This window comes from Schistocerca piceifrons, chromosome 5 (assembly GCF_021461385.2).
Source record: "Schistocerca piceifrons isolate TAMUIC-IGC-003096 chromosome 5, iqSchPice1.1, whole genome shotgun sequence".
Classification (NCBI taxonomy): domain Eukaryota; kingdom Metazoa; phylum Arthropoda; class Insecta; order Orthoptera; family Acrididae; genus Schistocerca; species Schistocerca piceifrons.
In genome coordinates, this window is record NC_060142.1 from 271188424 (window position 1) to 271207582 (window position 19159).

The window sequence follows — 19159 nt, forward strand, 5'->3', positions numbered from 1 at the left end:
TGCCTCCTCCTCCTCCTCCTCCCGCCTTGCCTCCTCCTCCTCCTCCTCCTCCCCCCTTGCCTCCTCCTCCTCCTCCCCCCTTGCCTCCTCCTCCTCCTCCCCCTTGCCTCCTCCTCCTCCTCCCCCTTGCCACCTCCTCCTCCTCCTCCCCCTTGCCACCTCCTCCTCCTCCCCCTTGCCCCACCCTCCTCCTCCCCCTTGCCTCCTCCTCCCCCTTGCCTCCTCCTCCTCCTCCTCCTCCCCCTTGCCTCCCCCTCCTCCTCCCCCTTGCCTCCTCCTCCTCCCCCTTGCCTCCTCCTCCTCCCCCTTGCCTCCTCCTTCTCCTCCCCCTCCTCCCCCCCCTTGCCTCCTCCTCCTCCTCCTCCCCCCCCTTGCCTCCTCCTCCTCCTCCTCCTCCTCCTCCTCCTCCTCCTCCTCCTCCTCCCCCCCCCCCTTGCCGCTTCCTCCTCCTCCTCCTCCTCCTCGGCTTCTTCTCCACCCTATGGTCTCCGCCTCAGCGTTTGATACAGTCTGTCCTTTCTCTCCCTCTCTCCCTGTTTTTCCCTATTCTTCTTTCCTCCCTGTGCGTGCCTGAAGGCCGACCCACGCGTAGCCGGTGACGGGTAATGGGTAATTCCCCGCCCTGGATAGACAAGTAAGGCACGCACATACCCCTTGGTAAAGGCCAGGGCCAGGGAGGGGTGATTGCCTGAGCTGACAACTTCCTACCATGCTGATTGGTCCCTCTCTCTGTTTCTCGGGAGATGTGACCTGAGGTGTAAACATCCACCTAAGGCGGGAGCACCCTCTGAGAGGGTCCCCACAAGGAAGGAGTGCGCCGTGGGAGATGCTGGCAATCATGGAGGATTCATCCGCAATGGATTTCTGTACGACTTCTTCTTCTTCTTCTCTCTTGACTTCTGCCCAAAAACGGAAACTTGACCAGGCACCAGTGACAAAATTACTACCGCCTGCCCCAAAGTTCCTTGTAGTTTCTAGATCTGAGGACGGAAAGGATTTTTCATCTGTCAACCCTTTCGTTATTCAGAAGGGCGTAGATGCCATAGCCGGACCTGTCAAGTCTTGTACCAGGATGCATAACGGTACCTTGTTGTTGGAATCTGACAGCACTTTTCAGGCACAAAAACTCCTTCGGGCCACACTCCTGTACACGTTCCCTGTCCGGGTGGAGGTTCACTGCACTTTGAATTCGTCGCATGGTGTGGTATCTACTAGATCACTCTACGGATTGACTGACGAGGAGATTCAGTCTTTCCTCGCTGAGCAGGGTGTGACGGCTGTCCATAGGGTCATGAAAAAGGTCGACTATGACCTTGAACCAACCCGGACATTTTTCTTGACCTTTGATAGTGTTCAGCTGCCATAGCGCATCAAAGTGGTCTATGAGGTTATTTCTATTCGCCCCTATGTCCCGACACCTATGCGCTGCTACCAGTGTCAGCGTTTTAATCACAGCCGCCGGTCTTGTTCTAATGCGGCTAAATGCGTCACTTGTGGGAGAGACGCCCATGAGGGTGACTGTCCACCTCCGTCTCCTCGTTGCATGAACTGTCAGAGTGACCATGCAGCGTCCTCCCGCGACTGTCCCATCTACAAGGATGAACGCTGTATACAGGAAATTCGGGTCAAAGAGAAACTGTCCACCTCGCCTGCTTGCAAGCTATTTGCTAGTAGGAAGCCCACGCTGCTCCCAACGGGGAAATACAGTACTATCTTCGCCTCTCCTTGGCCTACCAGGGATGTGTCGACGCAGACATACGATCTGACCTTTAGCACTACGGTCATCCGTTCGGCCAGTGCTAAGATCGCCCGGTCAACGTCTCCTCTTCCTTCTGTCACCCCTAAGACACAAGCACCTTTATCAGCTTCTGCCAAGAGTAAGACCCAGAAGTCAGATGCACGGGCCTTCAAGAAGGTATGCCCTGTGGCAGGTATTCCCGTGAAGACTTCCTACGTACCCCGAACTTCCAGCCATCAACCAGTACTTCGACTAAACGACCTTCCAAGAAGGTTCATAGGAAGCAAAGTTCTCCTTCTCTGCCACGGCGAGTTTCTTCTCCTGGTCCACCCAGTGGTTGCCGCCCCAGGCCGTCATCCGTTTCGCCTGGCCGCACCGCTGGTAGCCGAACATCTGGCCGTTCACCGGCGGAGGAAGCTCCCCTCCCGGCCATCTTAACATGGTGGACGACGAAACTATTGAAAAAATGGACGATGACTCTCCGCCTATTGATAGCGGCAGCAGTGCTCGCTTGAAGCCAGGCCCTCAGCTGCCTTCGAGGTGACCCCTTCTTGCTTCTCCTTTTTCTTTTTCTTATCACGATGGCTCTTCTTCATTGGAATATTTGCGGCATTCGCTCCAACCGAGAGGAGTTAAAGTTGCTGCTACACTTGCACTGTCCTGTCGTAGTAGCTCTCCAGGAAACGAAGCTACGCCCATGCGATTGAATTGACTTGGCACACTATGCCTCTGTGCGTTTTGACCTACCCCCTGTGGCAGGTATTCCGGCTCATGGAGGGGTTATGTTGCTGGTCCGGGATGATACCTACTACGATCCCATCACATTGCACACCGACCGATCTACAGGCAGTTGCTGTCCGAATTACTCTCCCTCACTTTCACATTTTCCATTTGTACCATTTACACTCCATCGTCGTCTGCTGTTACTAGGGCAGACATGATGCAAATTATTGCTCAGCTACCTGCACCATTTTTGTTGACTGGAGACTTCAGTGCCCACAATCCCCTTTGGGGCTCTCCAGCATCCTGCCCGAGAGGCCACCTGTTGACAGACCTTTTCAACCACTTCAATCTTGTCTGCCTCAATACTGGTGCCCCTACTTTTCTTTCGGATGCAACTCACACCTATTCCCATTTAGACCCCTCTATATGTACTACCCAACTTGCACACCAGTTTGAGTGGTACGCTCTTTCTGATACGTATTCGAGCGACCACTTCCCTAGTGTTATCCATCTCCTGCATCATCCTCATCTCCATGCTCAACTAGTTGGAACATCTCCAAAGCAGACTGGGGGCTCTTCTCTTCCAGGGCGACATTTCAGTATCAAAACTTTGCAAGCTGCGGTAGTCAGGTCGCACACCTCACGGAAGTCATTCTCACTGCTGCTGAATATTCCATCCCTCATACTACTTCTTCTCCACGTTGCGTACCGGCCCTCTGGTGGACCACAGCATGTACACACACTTTACGTGCTCGTCGACGTGCTTGACGCATCTTTAAACGCCACCCTACGATGGCGAATTGTATTAATTATAAACGATTACGTGCACAGTGTCGTCGTGTTATTAAAGAAAGCAAGAAAGCTAGCTGGGCTGCTTTCACAAGTTCCTTCAACAGTTTTACTCCTTCTGTTGTCAGGGGTAGCCTGAGCCAGCTATCTGGCACTAAGGTCCACTCACCAGTTTCTGGCTTGACGGCCGCGAATGACGTCCTTGTGGCCCCTGAGGATGTCTCCAATGCCTTTGGGCGATTTATCGCAGAGATGTCGAGCTCTGCTCATTACCACCTTGCCTTCCTCCCCCGAAAACAGGCAGAGGAAGCAAGGCCACCTAACTTCCGCTCCTAGACTCAGGAAAGTTATAATGCCCCATTCACCATGCGGGAACTCGAAAGTGCACTTGCCCGGTCATGGTCCTCCGCTCCAGGGCCTGATTCTATTCATATTCAGATGATGTTCATATTCAGATGATGAAGAACCTTTCTCCTGCAGGTAAAGGTTTTCTTCTTCGTACTTACAATCGCATCTGGATTGAGGGTCATGTTCCCACATGCTGGCGCGAATCTATTGTTGTCCCGATTCCTAAGCTGGGGAAGGACAAGCACTTGCCTTCCAGTTATCGACCCATTTGCCTTACCAGCTGTGTCTGTAAGGTGAAGGAACGAATGGTTAACTCTCATTTGGTTTGGCTGCTCGAATCTCGGCGCCTACTTACCAATGTTCAATGTGGATTTTGTATGTGCCGCTCTGCTGTTGGCCATCTGGTTACCTTGTCGACCTTCATTATGAATAACTTCTTGCGGAAGCGCCAGACAGTGGCTGTGTTCTTTGATTTGGAGAAGGCTTACGACGCCTGTTGGAGGGCGGGCATTCTCCACACCATGCATACATGGGGCCTTCGGTCGCCTCCCTCTTTGTATTCGTGCATTTTTAATGGATCGAAAGTTCAGGGTACGTGTGGGTTCTGTCCTGTCCGACGCCTTTCGCCAGGAGAATGGGGTGCCACAGGGCTCAGTTTTGAGCGTCACTCTCTTTGCCATAGCGATCAATCCAATAATGGATTGCCTCCAGCTGATGTATCAGGCCCACTTTTCGTGGACGATTTTACCATCTACTGCAGCACGCATCGTACATGTTTCCTGGAGCGCTGTCTTCAGTGTTGTCTTGACCGTCTTTACTCCTGGAGTGTCGCCAATGGCTTCCGTTTTTCTGTCAATAAGACGGTCTGTATTAACTTCTGGCGCTCCAAAGAGTTTCTCACACCATCTTACATCTCGGTCCTGTTGCCCTCCCATTTGTGAAGACAACAAAATTTTTAGGTCTTACATATGACAGGAAACTTAGCTGGTCTCCACATGTGTCATATTTGGCTGCCCGTTGTACCCATTCCCTAAATGTCCTCAGTGTTCTCAGCAGTACGTCGTGGGGAGCGGATCGAACCATCCTACTTCGCCTGTATCGGGCGATCGGCCACTCAACGCTGGATCATGGGAGCTTTGTATACTCCTCTACACGGCCATCCATCTTACGCCGCCTCAACTCTATACAACATCGGGGGTTACGTCTTGCGTTCAGAGCGTTCTATACTAGTCCCGTCGAGAGTCTTCATGCTGAGTTGGTGAATTGCCACTAACATACCGGCGCGATGTACTGCTTTGTCGGTATGCCTGTCAGCTATTATCAGTGCCCGACCACCCATCTTATCGTTCCTTTTTTGATGACTCTCGACCGTTAGTACGGGTTGTATGTATCTGCCCTTGCTACCCCCTGAAGTTCGCTTTCGTTGCCTCCGTCAGCACCTTGATTTTTCACTCCCTGCAACCTTTAGAGTGGGTGAGAGCCAAACGCTGCCTTGGCTCCAGGCTCAGATTCGCGTTCACCTTGACCCCAGCTCGCTCCCAAAGGAGGTTACCCCAGCTTTGGTATACCGCTCACGGTTTGTCGAACTTCGTTCGAAGTTCATTAATGCGATCTTCATTTATGCAGATGGCTCTAAGACCAATGACGGTGTCGGGTGTTCTTTTATTGTCAGGCACACAGTTTCAAATACCGGCTCCATGGCCATTGTTCGGTCTTCACAGCTGAGCTATTTGCCCTCTATCAGGCTGTTCTTTACATCTGCTGCCACCAACATTCTGCTTATGTCATCTGCTCTGATTCCCTTAGCGCCATCCAGAGCCTCAGTGATCCGTATCCGGTTCACCTTTTCATGCACTGGACCCAACGCTCTCTTCAGCAGCTGGCGGCGGACGGTTCTCCGGTTACCTTTATGTGGGTTCCTGGCCATGTCGGTATCCCTGGGAACGAAGCTGCAGATGTCGCGGCCAAGGCTGCGGTCCTCCAGCCTCGGACAGCTTCTTGTTGTGTGCCCCCATCTGATTTTAGCAGGGTCATTTGTCAGCGCATTTTATCGCTGTGGCATGCCAATTGGTCTACACTTACTGAAAACAAACTTCAGGCCTTGAAACCTCTCCCCACGGCTTGGATGACCTTTTCACGCCCTTCTCGGCGGGAGGAGGTCGTTTTGGCCCGGTTACGGATTGGACACTGCCGGTTCAGCCACCGCCATCTGCTGACGGCTGTGCCGGCACCGTTCTGCCCATGTGGGCAAGTGCTAATGGTACGCCACATTTTAATGTCCTGTCCGACTTTTAATACCCTGTGCATTGATCTTGGCCTGCCATGTACTCTGGATGAAATTTTAGCGGATGACCCAGGAGCAGCTGCTCGCGTTCCTCGTACAGTAACTGACATCATACCTTCTTGACCTGAAACACCTGGCAGAGCAAAACTCCATATCCTTCCATGCACAAGGCTTTGAATCATACAGTGTTCCATTTAGTGAATGACAGTTCTGCAATGCTTTAGCAATGTGTTGAGATGCAGTGTGTGGACTCACAAAAAAATCCATAATCAAATGCTTCAACACCTTAGCAGTGACATCAGGAAACACACTCTCTGGTTCTTTAATACAGGGTCACCTTATATTCTCAGATTAAACTAATTGCTGCTGTTTAGTAGAGTATATAAGGGTACATTTATAGGGGCCATCTTAAATTTCCCTCAGATGAAGCTTTGCCTGTTGAGGTCACATGCAGATTTATTTTGAATAATTTGAAAGGCCAGGGCTCGTCAGTAAATGGCACTCACGTTCCAACAGGCTCAAGATTTCTCGATACGCCAAAGCGCTTGTGCAGTATCAATATCACTCGAACCATAATATGACATTGACTTGCATGGCACTAGTGCAAGAGATATGCAGGAAACTATCAAAAAGCTACTACAACAGTCTATTGCTGTGAGTAAAATTTGACAATTTTGTGAAACACAGGAGGAGATAGCATTAAATTCTATCACCTGACAAGCTTTTGTTGCATTGGAACAGGTGTACAACTCACACATTTATGGATACCATATACAAACATTAATGTCGCTTTTTAAGTAACGGTAACATTAAAAAATGGAAATGTCCTTCAGACAACATTAGTTGATTCAGAACACAAACCAATATTTTATTTGGTTATGAGGGACTGGTTTACTAACTTTATCACAATGAGAAATTCAGTCACTGTTCATGTATTAGAATACCAGGTAAGAACATTACCAGTTTTTAATCAGCTTTATAACGTTGTGGTGACATTCAGTTGAAACAAGAAGGAAACTCAATCCAGAATGAAATGTTTAGCAAAAATGTGTGTATGAATTCCTAAGGGACCAAACTGCTGAGGTCATCGGTCCCTAGACTTATACACTACTTAAACTAACTTACGTTAAGAAAAACATACACACCCATGCCCGAGGGAGGACTCGAACCTCTGGCAGGAGGGTCCGCGCAATCCGTGACATGGTACCTCAAACCACGCAGCCACTCCACACGGCTCTCTAACAAAAGAAATATCATATTAAACTGACTGTAATTGTTATAGTGAGAATAAATTACAGTGGCAAGACTTGTCATGGAGGTAGTACCAAGTGTCACTAGATCGTAGGATGAGTGAAAGTTCAAGAATGGGGCTGAATCGTACTAGCTTTCTTTTAGTTGTGTATTAGTTGTTTTTACATATGAGCTGCACATTAGAAGATATTGTGGTCTGTTTTTCACAGCTGCTCAAGCTCAGCACTACAGGAGGGTTGGAAGGGAACAGTGACACAATCTTGGCTGAGAGCTTGGATAATTCCAGGTAGGGGAGCGGTGAGTAAGCAACAAATTTGATGATATTGCCAATTGTGGTAATCTATTCCACATACTTTGGCTTATTATGAACATGTATCACATTTAAACTGCAGTTTGCCTGAATCTATTTGTAGTTGGAATTGAAGTGACTTTAAAATTGGACAAATACTCAACAATAGTAGGTAGTTTCTCCAGCAGACAGTAAAGTTTAGATAGGGGCCAGTGGCTTTGTTATGTACATCTTGCTACTATGTTTTCAACACTCGCTGGGTCATGTGACGAGAATGAAAGGGGGTGTGTCAGCTTTTTTCTACAGAGCCAATGAGTGAGTGACAGGCAAGTGATATGTTTGGAAGCAAGAGATGGTGTAATAGTATCATGTCAGTATACAAGTGAAATCCAATATGTATTTGAAGGAAGAAGAAAAAGGGGGAGGGGGGGTTGTGTCAACAGAATAGTTTGTAATTTTGATTAGTCACAGTATTTTAAAAATAATTTTTTTCTCAAGGAGCCTCTTAACAAAATGGGGTCGTCTTATATTCAGGGTCATCTTATACTCGAATAAATACGGTATTATTCCTATCCTGGAACAGGGAAAAGACCCTAAAATTTTGGCTGATTCTTGCCCAGTCTGGCTAACGAACTGTTTGTGTAACTTATTTAAAAGAATGGTCGATCGACTCCTGTTTTGGTGCCTGGAAGCCAGAGGACATTTATTGCATTTTGAACATTCCGGTCCACCACAAACCAACAGATTCACCTCAGATCTACAGTAGGCAGTGCTTTTTCTCATTGCCAACATATGATCGCCTTTGATCTGCAGAAAACATTTGATACTACCTGACACCATCACATTGCTTACAGTGCTGCTATCCATTGTATCAAGAATTTCTCCTCCCTCCAACTGTTTCAGGTCCAGATAGGTTCAGCCTTCGACATACTATATGTACAGGAAACTAGGGTCCCTCAGGGGTTGATTTTTACAGTAACTCCCTTCACAATCACCATCAATGGAATAGTGACTGCAGTGGGACTTAGTCTAACCATCACTGTATGTGGACGATCTTTGTCTGTATCACAGTTCTGCACCATTGTGTACCGCAGAACGTATACTTCAAGTGGCCACATGTAAAGTATATAATTGGGCCTTGAGTCTTGAATATCAATTTGTTCATACAAAGACGTGCATTATTCACCTTCGTAGCCTGAGGACTGTGCACCTGCACCCAGAACTTTACTTCAGTTACCAGTTATTAGAAGTTGTTGAAATTTCTGATTTTTAGGCCTTTTGTTTGGCAACAAGTTAACTTGTGTACAAAAGCTCAGCTCAGTTTGCACAAGGAAACTTAATGCCCTCAGATTTCTCAGCAGCACCTGCACCAATCCTGCAAAGCTCCTGTCTAGATTACGTGTGTTTCGCTTATGGCTGGGTAGTACCATCAGTTGTGAGTTTGTTAGAACCTGTCCAACATAGAGTATTGCTCAACTGTTGCTTTGCAACCAACAGTTTAGACTACGTGCAGAATACCCAAAAATGGGTAGACCAGCAGAGATACAATTGGAAGCTCTATGCAAGGACCTCTGACTGCCGCATCTCATCTGTGTACATAAGAGCTGCCTCTTGACATTCCTGGGTGCTTTTGCACATGTAAAGGGGTCCGAGAAGTATTCTTTGCCGAGTGCATGCAGCGTATACACTGCATGATTGGTTGCCATGTCATGGGCTTTGCAGTTCATTAAAACTCTCCCTGCTTATTGGGTTTCTTGAGACTCCATAAGCTGCATACAGTGCTACCCAAAGAAGTTTTGTTTGCTTGCATCCAAGACCTACAAGTTTTCTCCAGAGCTCTGGAATGATGGCAACATTCATCTGGACCCTGAGGCATGTGGTTATTCCAGGAAATGAACTCACTGACAAATGAACTAAAGAAGCAACTGCATGAGACAAACTTGAACTCTGAGTATCTGGCACAGACCTACAATTACGACTGCAATATCAAAGTTTGAAAACCTGGGATATGGAATGGCAAGCTACTATGCCCCTTAACAAGCCGAGATCAATCAAAGGCATCACCAACATGTGGCATACTTCTCCCCAGATCTCTCAGAATGATGCCATCATACTGTGCTTACTGTGTATCAGCCACTTCACACTTGTCCGCAAGGACTCCCCTTATTACAGCTTGCCAAAACCTTGTTTTGATGTCTAGAACCATTTATGAAATATGATGCAGGTTTATGAATAGTTCTCTTTGCACTATTGTGGCATGCATGGCTGGACCTGAATGCACCACTTAAAATCCATTTTCTCAAGACTGAAGACGCATATAAACCACCTACAGTTTAAAGAAAAATTCAATATGTTAGCTAAATTTCATATGCAGCAGTATATGATGTAATGTGCACCAAAAGTGAAAACATAGCAACCCCATTTTTTTTATTCCAGCCTATTTGAATTTCATACAATGTATTACTTAAATGCAAAATATCACAGTAACTATGACCGTTAACAAAATGATGGGCACTTTACAATGAAGCTGACACATAAAGCTATAAATAACAAAAATCAGATTTTTTTACTGAATAGTTTCTGTAATATTGTTCGAGAAAGATCACCAGCACGCGTGCCTTGATTTTGTCAGTGCAGACCATCATTAACTGCCAGTGCTGGCAAACAGTGTCTTGTACATTTTGGCTCGCCAGCAGGCTCTTGTCTGCACCATTTGGTTCCACCACATGGCTGCCATTGTGTGCCAACATGAGGATATTCACTGCACTGGTTCAAATAGCCTCACACTGTCCTCCACTGGCCGTTTTGGCCGAGCGATTCTAGGCGCTTCAGTCCGGAACTGCACTGCTGCTACAGTTGCAGGTTTGAATCCTGCTTCGGGCATGGATGTGTGTGATGTCCTTAGGTTAGTTAGGTTTAAGTAGTTCTAAGTCTAGGGGACTGATGACCTCAGATGTTAAGTTCCATAGTGCTCAGAGCCATTTGAACACTGTCCTCTAGTATGCAGGTAGCCTGCTTTCTGTGAGTATGCACACATACAAGCCACCAGTACCACCGTGCATACTTCAAAAACATTCAGTGTGATTCGAACACATTTCAGTAATGTAACTTTGCAGGATGATAATGATAACATGTTTTATGACTAGGGTGTTAAGAAAGTTCAGATATGTGAGTGGCTCAGACTTCTTAAGTAATAGAACCCAGTGTGTTGTCCTCAACGGCGCATGTTCCTCAGAGACAAGGATATCATCAGGAGTGCCCCAGTGAAGTGTGATAGGACCGATGTTGTTCTCTATAAACATAAATGATTTGGTGTAGAGGGTGGGCAGCAGTCTGCAGTTGTTTGCTGATGATGCTGTGATGTGTCGTAAGTTGTTGAACATGAGTAACTGTAGGAAGATACAAGATGACTTAGACAAAATTTCCAGTTGGTGTGATGAATGGCAGCCAGCCATAAATGTAGAAAAATGTAAGTTAATGTGGATGAGTAGGAAGATAAAATCTGCAATATTCAGATACAGGAGGTCTAGTGTCCTGCTTGACACAATCAAGTCATTTATATATCTGGGTGTAACATTGCAGGGCAATATGAGGTGGAACGAACATGTGAGGACTGTGGAAAGGAAGGCAAATGGTCAGCTTCGGTTTAAAGGGAAAATTTTAGGGAAAGAGTGGGTCACCTGTAAAGGAGACCATACGTAGGACGCTGGTGCAACCTATTCTTGAGTGCTGCTCGAATGTTTGGGATCCTTACCAGGTCAGATTGAAGGAAGAAACTGAAGCAATTCAGAGGCGGGCTGTTAGATTTGTTAGTGGTAGGTTTGAACAACATGTAAGTGTTACGGAGATGCTTCAGAAACTCAAATGAGTATCCCTGGAGGGAAAGTGACTTTATTTTTTTTTAGAAATACTAATGAGAGAATTCAGAGAACCGTCATTTCAAGCTGACTGCCAAACGATTCTACTGCTGCCAGCATACATGGCGTGTAAGGACCATGAAGATAAGATACAAGAAATTAGTGCTCATACAGAGGCTTACAGATATTCGTTTTTCCCTTGCTCTATTTGCGAATGCAACAGGAGGGGGAAACGACAAGTAGCGGTACAGGGTACCCTCCACCACACACGGTACAGTGGCTTGTGGGTTATCGATGTAGATCTAGAAATACTTTAATATACAGCTATGAAAAGTGTAATAGTACTACAGGCTTTCTAAGTACCACTTCTCTGAAATCTGATTATATGAAAGGTCTGTTTGTTAATATAGTAGGAACCAGATTTGTATATTTTGTAATGTAAAACTAATGTTAATGATAAATCTTATGTCATACCAAACAATTCTCAAGCAGTAGTTCTATAGTTAGAAGATATAAACCAATATCATAGCCCATTTGAACACATCATGTCGTTAATTAATGCAAGTGGCTTACCATTTCAATTGTTTCTCTTATAATTGACTTAAACCATTAACTCTTGCAGGCTAAATTTTTATCCACCACATTTATCTCTGAATGGGCAAATTATTCTTCTTAATTCAGAGGGACTGTTTTTGGGAAATTTAATTCCATATCAGTCAGGGTAACACTGTAATTGTCTAGTGAATATTATTCTTAGTTTTCTCAGTATTGGGTGGCTTAATGTTTAGCAACTTTTCCCTTAAAGCGGCATGTAAAAAGTGGCCAAATATATGGACACTATCTCGTAAACTTGGCTTTACTCATATTGGTTTATTTATTCTGTATAAAAAAAGAACAAATTGCTTAATTGCTGAATGTAATTTAATGTAAATTTTAAACCATACAATAAGTGTTTAAAAAAAAAGTCTCTTAACATCATGCTGAATTTATTACAGCACATGTAAAATCTCAAAATTAACCATGAAATGGTACAAAACAGTCAATACCCGAGCCCACTTCACAGGATTTGCAGATAATGTTAGACCTTTTGACAACTTTCTTTGTGCTTCAGTAAGTACTTCTGCCTCTACCGCTGACTGGTAAATGATTCCCAACATCAGTAAATTTTTGCAATGATTTTAAGCTTTGCCACTTGCCACTTGTCTTTTGTATCTTGTAACTTGAACTTGTTACTGCAACATTTGGTCTTCTCCCTTTCAGTAGCCTACTGCAATAACCTTGTCAGCTCATCTGTGAGCAGCTTACAGAATTTCAAAACGTGTTATCGGCTTTTCTCTACATGTTGACAGTTGCGTAGTTGTCTTGTATATAATGTATGAGTTCACAGTAGCAGAATCTATGAGAAAATATAACAGTTTCATCCACCATCTCCTAAACTTAGAGGAAATAGAGTAGAAAGACATAAGTTGATGAAACAGGTCGACACTCCCCATGTATTTGTTTTTATCATGTATACACAAAAGGCATGGAATGTGCTCTTTCTCCCCAGACTTTTTCCTGCTCCTGCCAAACGTTAGTGCATTTGGATTGTGAATATTTGATCCAATTACAAGACATTTTTTGCTTTTGTCCTTCCATTTACAGACTGCTAACTCTCCTGTTGAAACAAAATGACTCTTGCTGACTATTTTTAGGTAAGTGGCTTTGCACAAATATGTTTTGGGTAAAATTTTCTGTTTGTCTTCTCTTCTTAGTTCGACGTGCAAACAGGCGTCAGAGAGAGAGGATTTTGAAGCAATGATATGGGGGGGGGGGGGGGGGGGGATCTGAAGAGACAGTAACCATTTGACTGGAACACATTTGTCAAACTTATCACTACTCCTTCACCCAAGGTAAACTTATTAATTTCTGCACTTTTCCCTTCATATACCTCGCATACTAATAAAAACCCTGTTTCTGCACAAGACAGTACTCCATAACTTGAAACCACACTTTACAGTCTTCAGGGATGTATTATTTCACAGAGGTCCTATCTTTGAAACCTACCACGCACTCATCTACAGACAAGTATCTACTATGATTGAAAACACTGTTGTAAACTTTATTAAGATTTTTTACCAACAACCTAACCTTGTACAGCTTGTCAAAGTGTTGGCTACCTCTTTGTGGCATTTTTTTTCACTGCCATTGAGGTGACAGTTTCTTATAACTTTGAGAAATCTCTTAAGTGACATTACCTTAGAAATTCTTGGCACACTAAAATCATCATCTGCTGACTAGTATAGCTTAAAACTTGGCAAAACATGTTACCCCATCACTTTCAGAACCCCAAGGAAGGCCTACAGTTCAGTAACAGAAATATGTAAATCAACACCTCTGTTGATCATACAAACTGATCATCATTGTCTGCTGACTACCTTGTACTGACACTGGCCACAGTGATATTGTTGACATTGTCCGCATCATTGTCAGCTTCTAAATCAGAGTTGAAAGGCTGATCGTCACTGCTCTCTACAAGAGGGCAATTTCTGCCTTCAACACTGAGGTTCTCCAGTTCATCTGCCGTATAATTATTTCTGGACGTTCTATGAGAAAAATAAATGAGAACTTAGCCTTCGAATAACATAATTGTATTACACATAACACTAGTCATGTGTAACAACACGTAATTTGACACAAAATACATGGAAACTCACAACATGAAAAAGTAAGTGTAAAGTCGTAAGGCCTTAATGTGTCAAGTAATCTATTTGTTCCCATAACTCGTTGGTGCAGAACGTAAGAAACAGTAAGCAGCCAAAAGTTTACCTCAGACACTGAAGTTGTTATTGCAGTTTGATCAGAGAACAACACAGATATTTTCATAAAGATTAACACTTGACAGAACATAAATCAGTTGTTTACTCTCTTATGAATGTAAAACCTGAAACGTCATAACAACTTTCGTGAAAATGGTGTCTGTGTAAATACAATATCAAACAATGTGTAAATAAAGAGTCGGCTCCATGGTTTTGAACGTTTTCTGTGAAACATTGCTGAAAGGCGACACCCCAAATGGCGGAATGAACATTGAACAAATAGTTAGCCACATTTCAGGTAGGTGGCAGCACTCACTAGTGAAAGCTGTCCTCAACAAAAGTGGCTACATATTTGACCACAGAATGTTTGGCTACAGTATTTTAGGCGATAAGGTTCAAATCTAATGGTTACTTACAGAGAGATTCGAGCATAATGGAAGTGTCCAAATATTTAGCCACCATCTGTTAACAGCAGAACCTTATCGAATATTGTGAGTGTTAAAGGGTTAATGGATTTGGTCCGTGTAAATTCTGAACCCTTCATATGTGCAGCATCTAAGAGTTATGGATAGGAGAGAAGGGACAATACAGTAGACATGTAGACAAACCTTGAGGGCAAAGGTGTTTCTATCCCACAAAGCTACCTTATACTTGAAACAATGTTATGTCAAATTGAAAATATTTGATTAAATGATCACAGTATACTGATAATTACTGATTACTAATCACTGTGTTCAACAATCTTGTCAACATAATACTTGGCCTTAGCTCACTGAAGGACTCTCCAATAACATATTTAACATTATACCAGCCGCATTTCTAAATTTTAAATTATTTAAATGCTTGCATTACAGGTGACAGCGCAGTATGCTCCAGCAGTTCTGCAGACAATTAGCAATGCAGATGGTACAGTCTCCATCATCCAGGTGGACCCAAATAATCCTATCATCACATTACCTGATGGTACAACTGCACAAGTCCAGAGTGTCACGGTAAGCTGTTTGTAGATAAAATGATGTTTAACCTACAAAAGCTGTATAAAACCCATTGCTGAAACTGCAGTGGTGCTATAAGCACTGCTAGAGGATTCTCACAAAAAAATCTATTTGTTGTTTTTAAAGAAGGGTTTACAGACATGGGAAGTCACATATTGCTTTCATATCTCTTATTACGAAATCATCTTCATTTTTACCATATAAGATGGAATGACGTTTGTTTGATGATAAATGGAATTAAAGACAGCTGCTGTGGTAGGAGAGCAAGCACCCATGTCAGTATGGCAAATGGTGTAGTTCAGCATTTCACACAATTGAGCTTCTGTTAGCCATCATTGATGCACTCCAGGGCACAATGGCCATCACATATTGGAGCCCTAAGAGTTCTTATTGTTTAAACAATGGAAAATCCAGGATGGAATGTAACAGTATTATGAAAAGGATAGTTGCTACTCACCATATAGCAGAGATGCTGGGTATGGGTGGGGGATGGCAAAGTGCTGCTTGAAACGTGCAGGGGTGAGGTGGAGAGCAGGGCATGGGAGGTTTGATGGAGGGCATGGGGGAAAGCAGGGTAGCAGGAAAGGAATGGGATCAGGGAAGAGGCTACATAGGTAAGGACAATGGCTAACAAAGATTGAGGCCAGGAGGGTTATGGGAATGTAGGATATACTGCAGGGACAGTTCCCACCTGCACAGTTCAGAAAAGCTGGTGTTGGTGGGAAGGGTCCACACAGCACAGGCTGTGAAGCAGTCATTGAAGTGAACACCATCTTGCTGGGCGGCATGCTCAGCAATGTGGTAGTCCAATTGTTTCTGGGCCACAGTTTGTGGGTGGCCATTCAGTTATCATGACCACATAGAATGCAGCTTAGCTTGTAGATCACATGACTGGTTTGATGGGATAGGTGATGTTAGTAACTGGACTGGTGGTGGTGGTGGTGGTGGTGGTGGTGGTGGATGTATAGGACGGGTCTTGCATCTAGGTCTGTTACAGGTGTATGAGCCATCAGGCAAGGGGTTGAGAGCAGGGATTGAGTAGGGTTGGACGAGGATATTTTATAGGTTTGGAAGGTATCGGAATGCCACTATGGGAGGGGTGGGAAAGGTAGCGGGTAAGACATTCCTCATTTCAGTGCGCGACGAGAGGCAATCAAAACCCTGGGTGGTACCGAATCATGGGGGAAATGCTTCTTTGTGACTGGACGGTGGGACTTCGGGAATTGTCAGGTGTTGGAAAGATAAGGCATGTGTATTTACTTTTGTACAAGGTTAGGAGGGTAATTACGGTCTGTAAAGGCCTCAGTGAGACCCTCGGTATATTTTGGGAGGGACCGCTCGTCACAACAGATGTAACAGCCATGGGTGGCTAGGCTCTTTGGAAGGGACTTAGCGGTATGGAATGGGTGGCAGCTGTCAAAGTGGAGATATTGCTGTTGGTTGGTAGGTTTGACAAGGACAGAGGTACTGATGTAGCCATCTTTGAAGTGGTCAACATAGAGTAATGTGGCTTGATGGGTGGAGTAGGGCCAGGTGAATTGAATGAGGGAGAAGGTGTTGAGGTTCTGTAGGAGTGTGGATAGGGTATCCTCACCCTCGATCCAGATCACAAAGATGTCATCAGTGACTCTGAACGAGGTGAGGGATTTGGGATTCTGGGTGTTTAGAAGGGATTCCCTTAGATAGTTCATGATTAGGTTGGCATAGGAAGCTGCCATGCGGGTGCCCTTAGCTGTACCTCGGATTTGTTTGTAGTTAATTGCTTCAAAGGAGAAGTAATTGTGGGGGAGGATATTGTTGGTCATATAGAATAGGAAGGAGATGGTTGGTTTGGAATCCGTCAGGCATTGGGAAAGGTAGTATTCAATAACAGTAAGGCCCTGGCCATGCGATTCCTCATGTCCACTGTATGGTGAGCTCTTATTATTTGGTACCACTGTTTAATCCAGTGTGAGCTATGGTGGTGTCTCTGTAACATCAGTTACCAAAATCTGTAGTGTAATGCGTCATTGGTAGCATAGAAATTGATGTTACAGCATGGGATAGCAAATCCAATTACTGTATTCCGAAGTGTAATTTCAGTACTGTGGTATCACTTTCAAACAGTGGGCAGTATTCAAAGAACAACACAACAAGGTCTTGTGTGAGTAGCTAAAATCTGACAGTTCTAATAGCTTTTTGAAATAGTTGGCAGAATGTGAGTAATTTAAATGACACTTCTTGCAGAGGCAGGACACGGATGTTTTGCAACTGTCAACAGTAAAAATTATGTCTTTGCCTACTTTATGGAACTCGTGTTAACAAAACAATACTGACAAAACTGATACATTAGACACAAGAACATTGTGGGTATGAGCTCTGCATAGGATTGAGTTTTTGTACTCCTGGTGATTTCTAGCTTATGCAGAGCTTTGCATGAAATGCAGCAACTTTTGTTTGTGAATGAACCTGTATTTTGATTATATAAAGTATTGGGAGTATCCGTGGTAATCTACAGAAAGCTAAGTGGTTTTAGAAAGTGCAGAGATGATAATCTGACTTTTACTCTACCATATAGTAATGACATTTGTAATTCCGTATTTCTTATACACAATAGTGCTCATCCACATAGGGCCTCGTTGATGGATTTTGTAATGCAAAGAACTGTCAGTTGATAATTGTGGCTGCCTGAGATTACTTGAAAGACAGTTTACAAGTAGGGCATCTCTTCCTACAATTGTCCTAGGAGAGTGAAGTAGTCTATGAAAAATTTGTCAGCAAAGTCATTAAAGCCTTGTCATGTGTGTTAAACAGTTTTGGCCATCTGTAGCCATCAACCTGTATTTGCAAGGATGCTTAATTGTTTTGGACACTGTAAAAAATTGCCCAAAATCCAAGGCTTGATTGTTACCTGGGCATTACAATCAAAGAATTAACATTACAAGATTGCATTTCAATTAATTGTTGTGTTCTGGTTGCAGGCTCTGGCTGAAGTTGGCCCAGGTCAAGGTGAAAATGTGGCTGTGGACCTTAACAGTGTAACAGAAGCCACTCTTAATCAGGATGGCCAGATAATTCTTACTGCAGAGGATGGTCATGGTGAGCATCAACACTATCTGATGGTTTCCATTCTTACATCTGATTTGTACTGTAAAGTTGAGTAGTCGAAAGTGAGTTACAGGTTAATTCTTATAAAATTCTACTCATAAAAAACAAATAGCACCTTTACCAGTTCTGCACCAACGGGTTCATCATCAGATGGCTCTTCACATTTATTGTTTCATAAATTGTGCTCCACACAAGATGTTGATCAGTTTTGGTGTTGGTGGGAGTTTTTTGGGGTGATGATGTGAAACAACTGCAACTCTCAAAACAGCTAACAGAAAGACAACTATTTTACTTTTGTCTGATCTAATGATGATCTAAAACAATGTTATCAACTTGTTAAGATAAGAACTATTTTCATTTTGTGGTACTTATATTGAAAACACTGTCCCTTCATATATCATAAACACCACAATTTGCTTTTAATAAACAGCATTATTGGTTGTGTCTGATTATTTAATATATCCATCCAGTGTCTCACCGTGAGAATAGTTCTGTGTTGATCATGACATTATATTTACAGAATACGTGAAACTAAAATAGTCTCATTAATTAACAGTGCTCTGCTGGTTGACACTGTATGGCACATTGTTAGAAATGATTCGTAAAACTGATTGAACATCAGTTGAAACCTGCAGTTACCTTGTAGTTTTAATGTTTCATTCAGTGTTCCCCGATGTAGAGTTGTTATAAGATTACCTGACTTCTTAATGTTTCCGTAGCCATCATTCTGTAGACTCCTCAGTGCTTAAAACATAAGCTGATATTGTTCACTCACTATTTCACTAGTGGACAAACATTGTCATCCATGTTACACCTGGAATAACATTAAACCTCAACTTCTACTTCCAACCCCTATCTTGGACAGTAGGATGAATATTTGGATTACATCAAGGGAGACAAAAGCAGATTGTACTCAACATTTACAAAACTTATTACAGTTCATCTGATATTGTTGAAGTTGTTTGAGCTTCTACATCGTTTCAAACAGCTAGGTGAAAAC

General features: G+C 43.8%; 1 protein-coding gene across 1 annotated transcript in view; it reads left to right on the forward strand.

Annotated features, from left to right (window-relative positions):
- Positions 1-19159, forward strand: part of LOC124799286 (DNA-binding protein P3A2) — a 152517-nt gene that overhangs the window by 78735 nt on the left and 54623 nt on the right. The window contains 2 exon segments of the mRNA XM_047262863.1: positions 14932-15069; positions 18033-18150. Of these exon segments, the coding sequence (XP_047118819.1) occupies positions 14932-15069; positions 18033-18150 (256 nt within the window).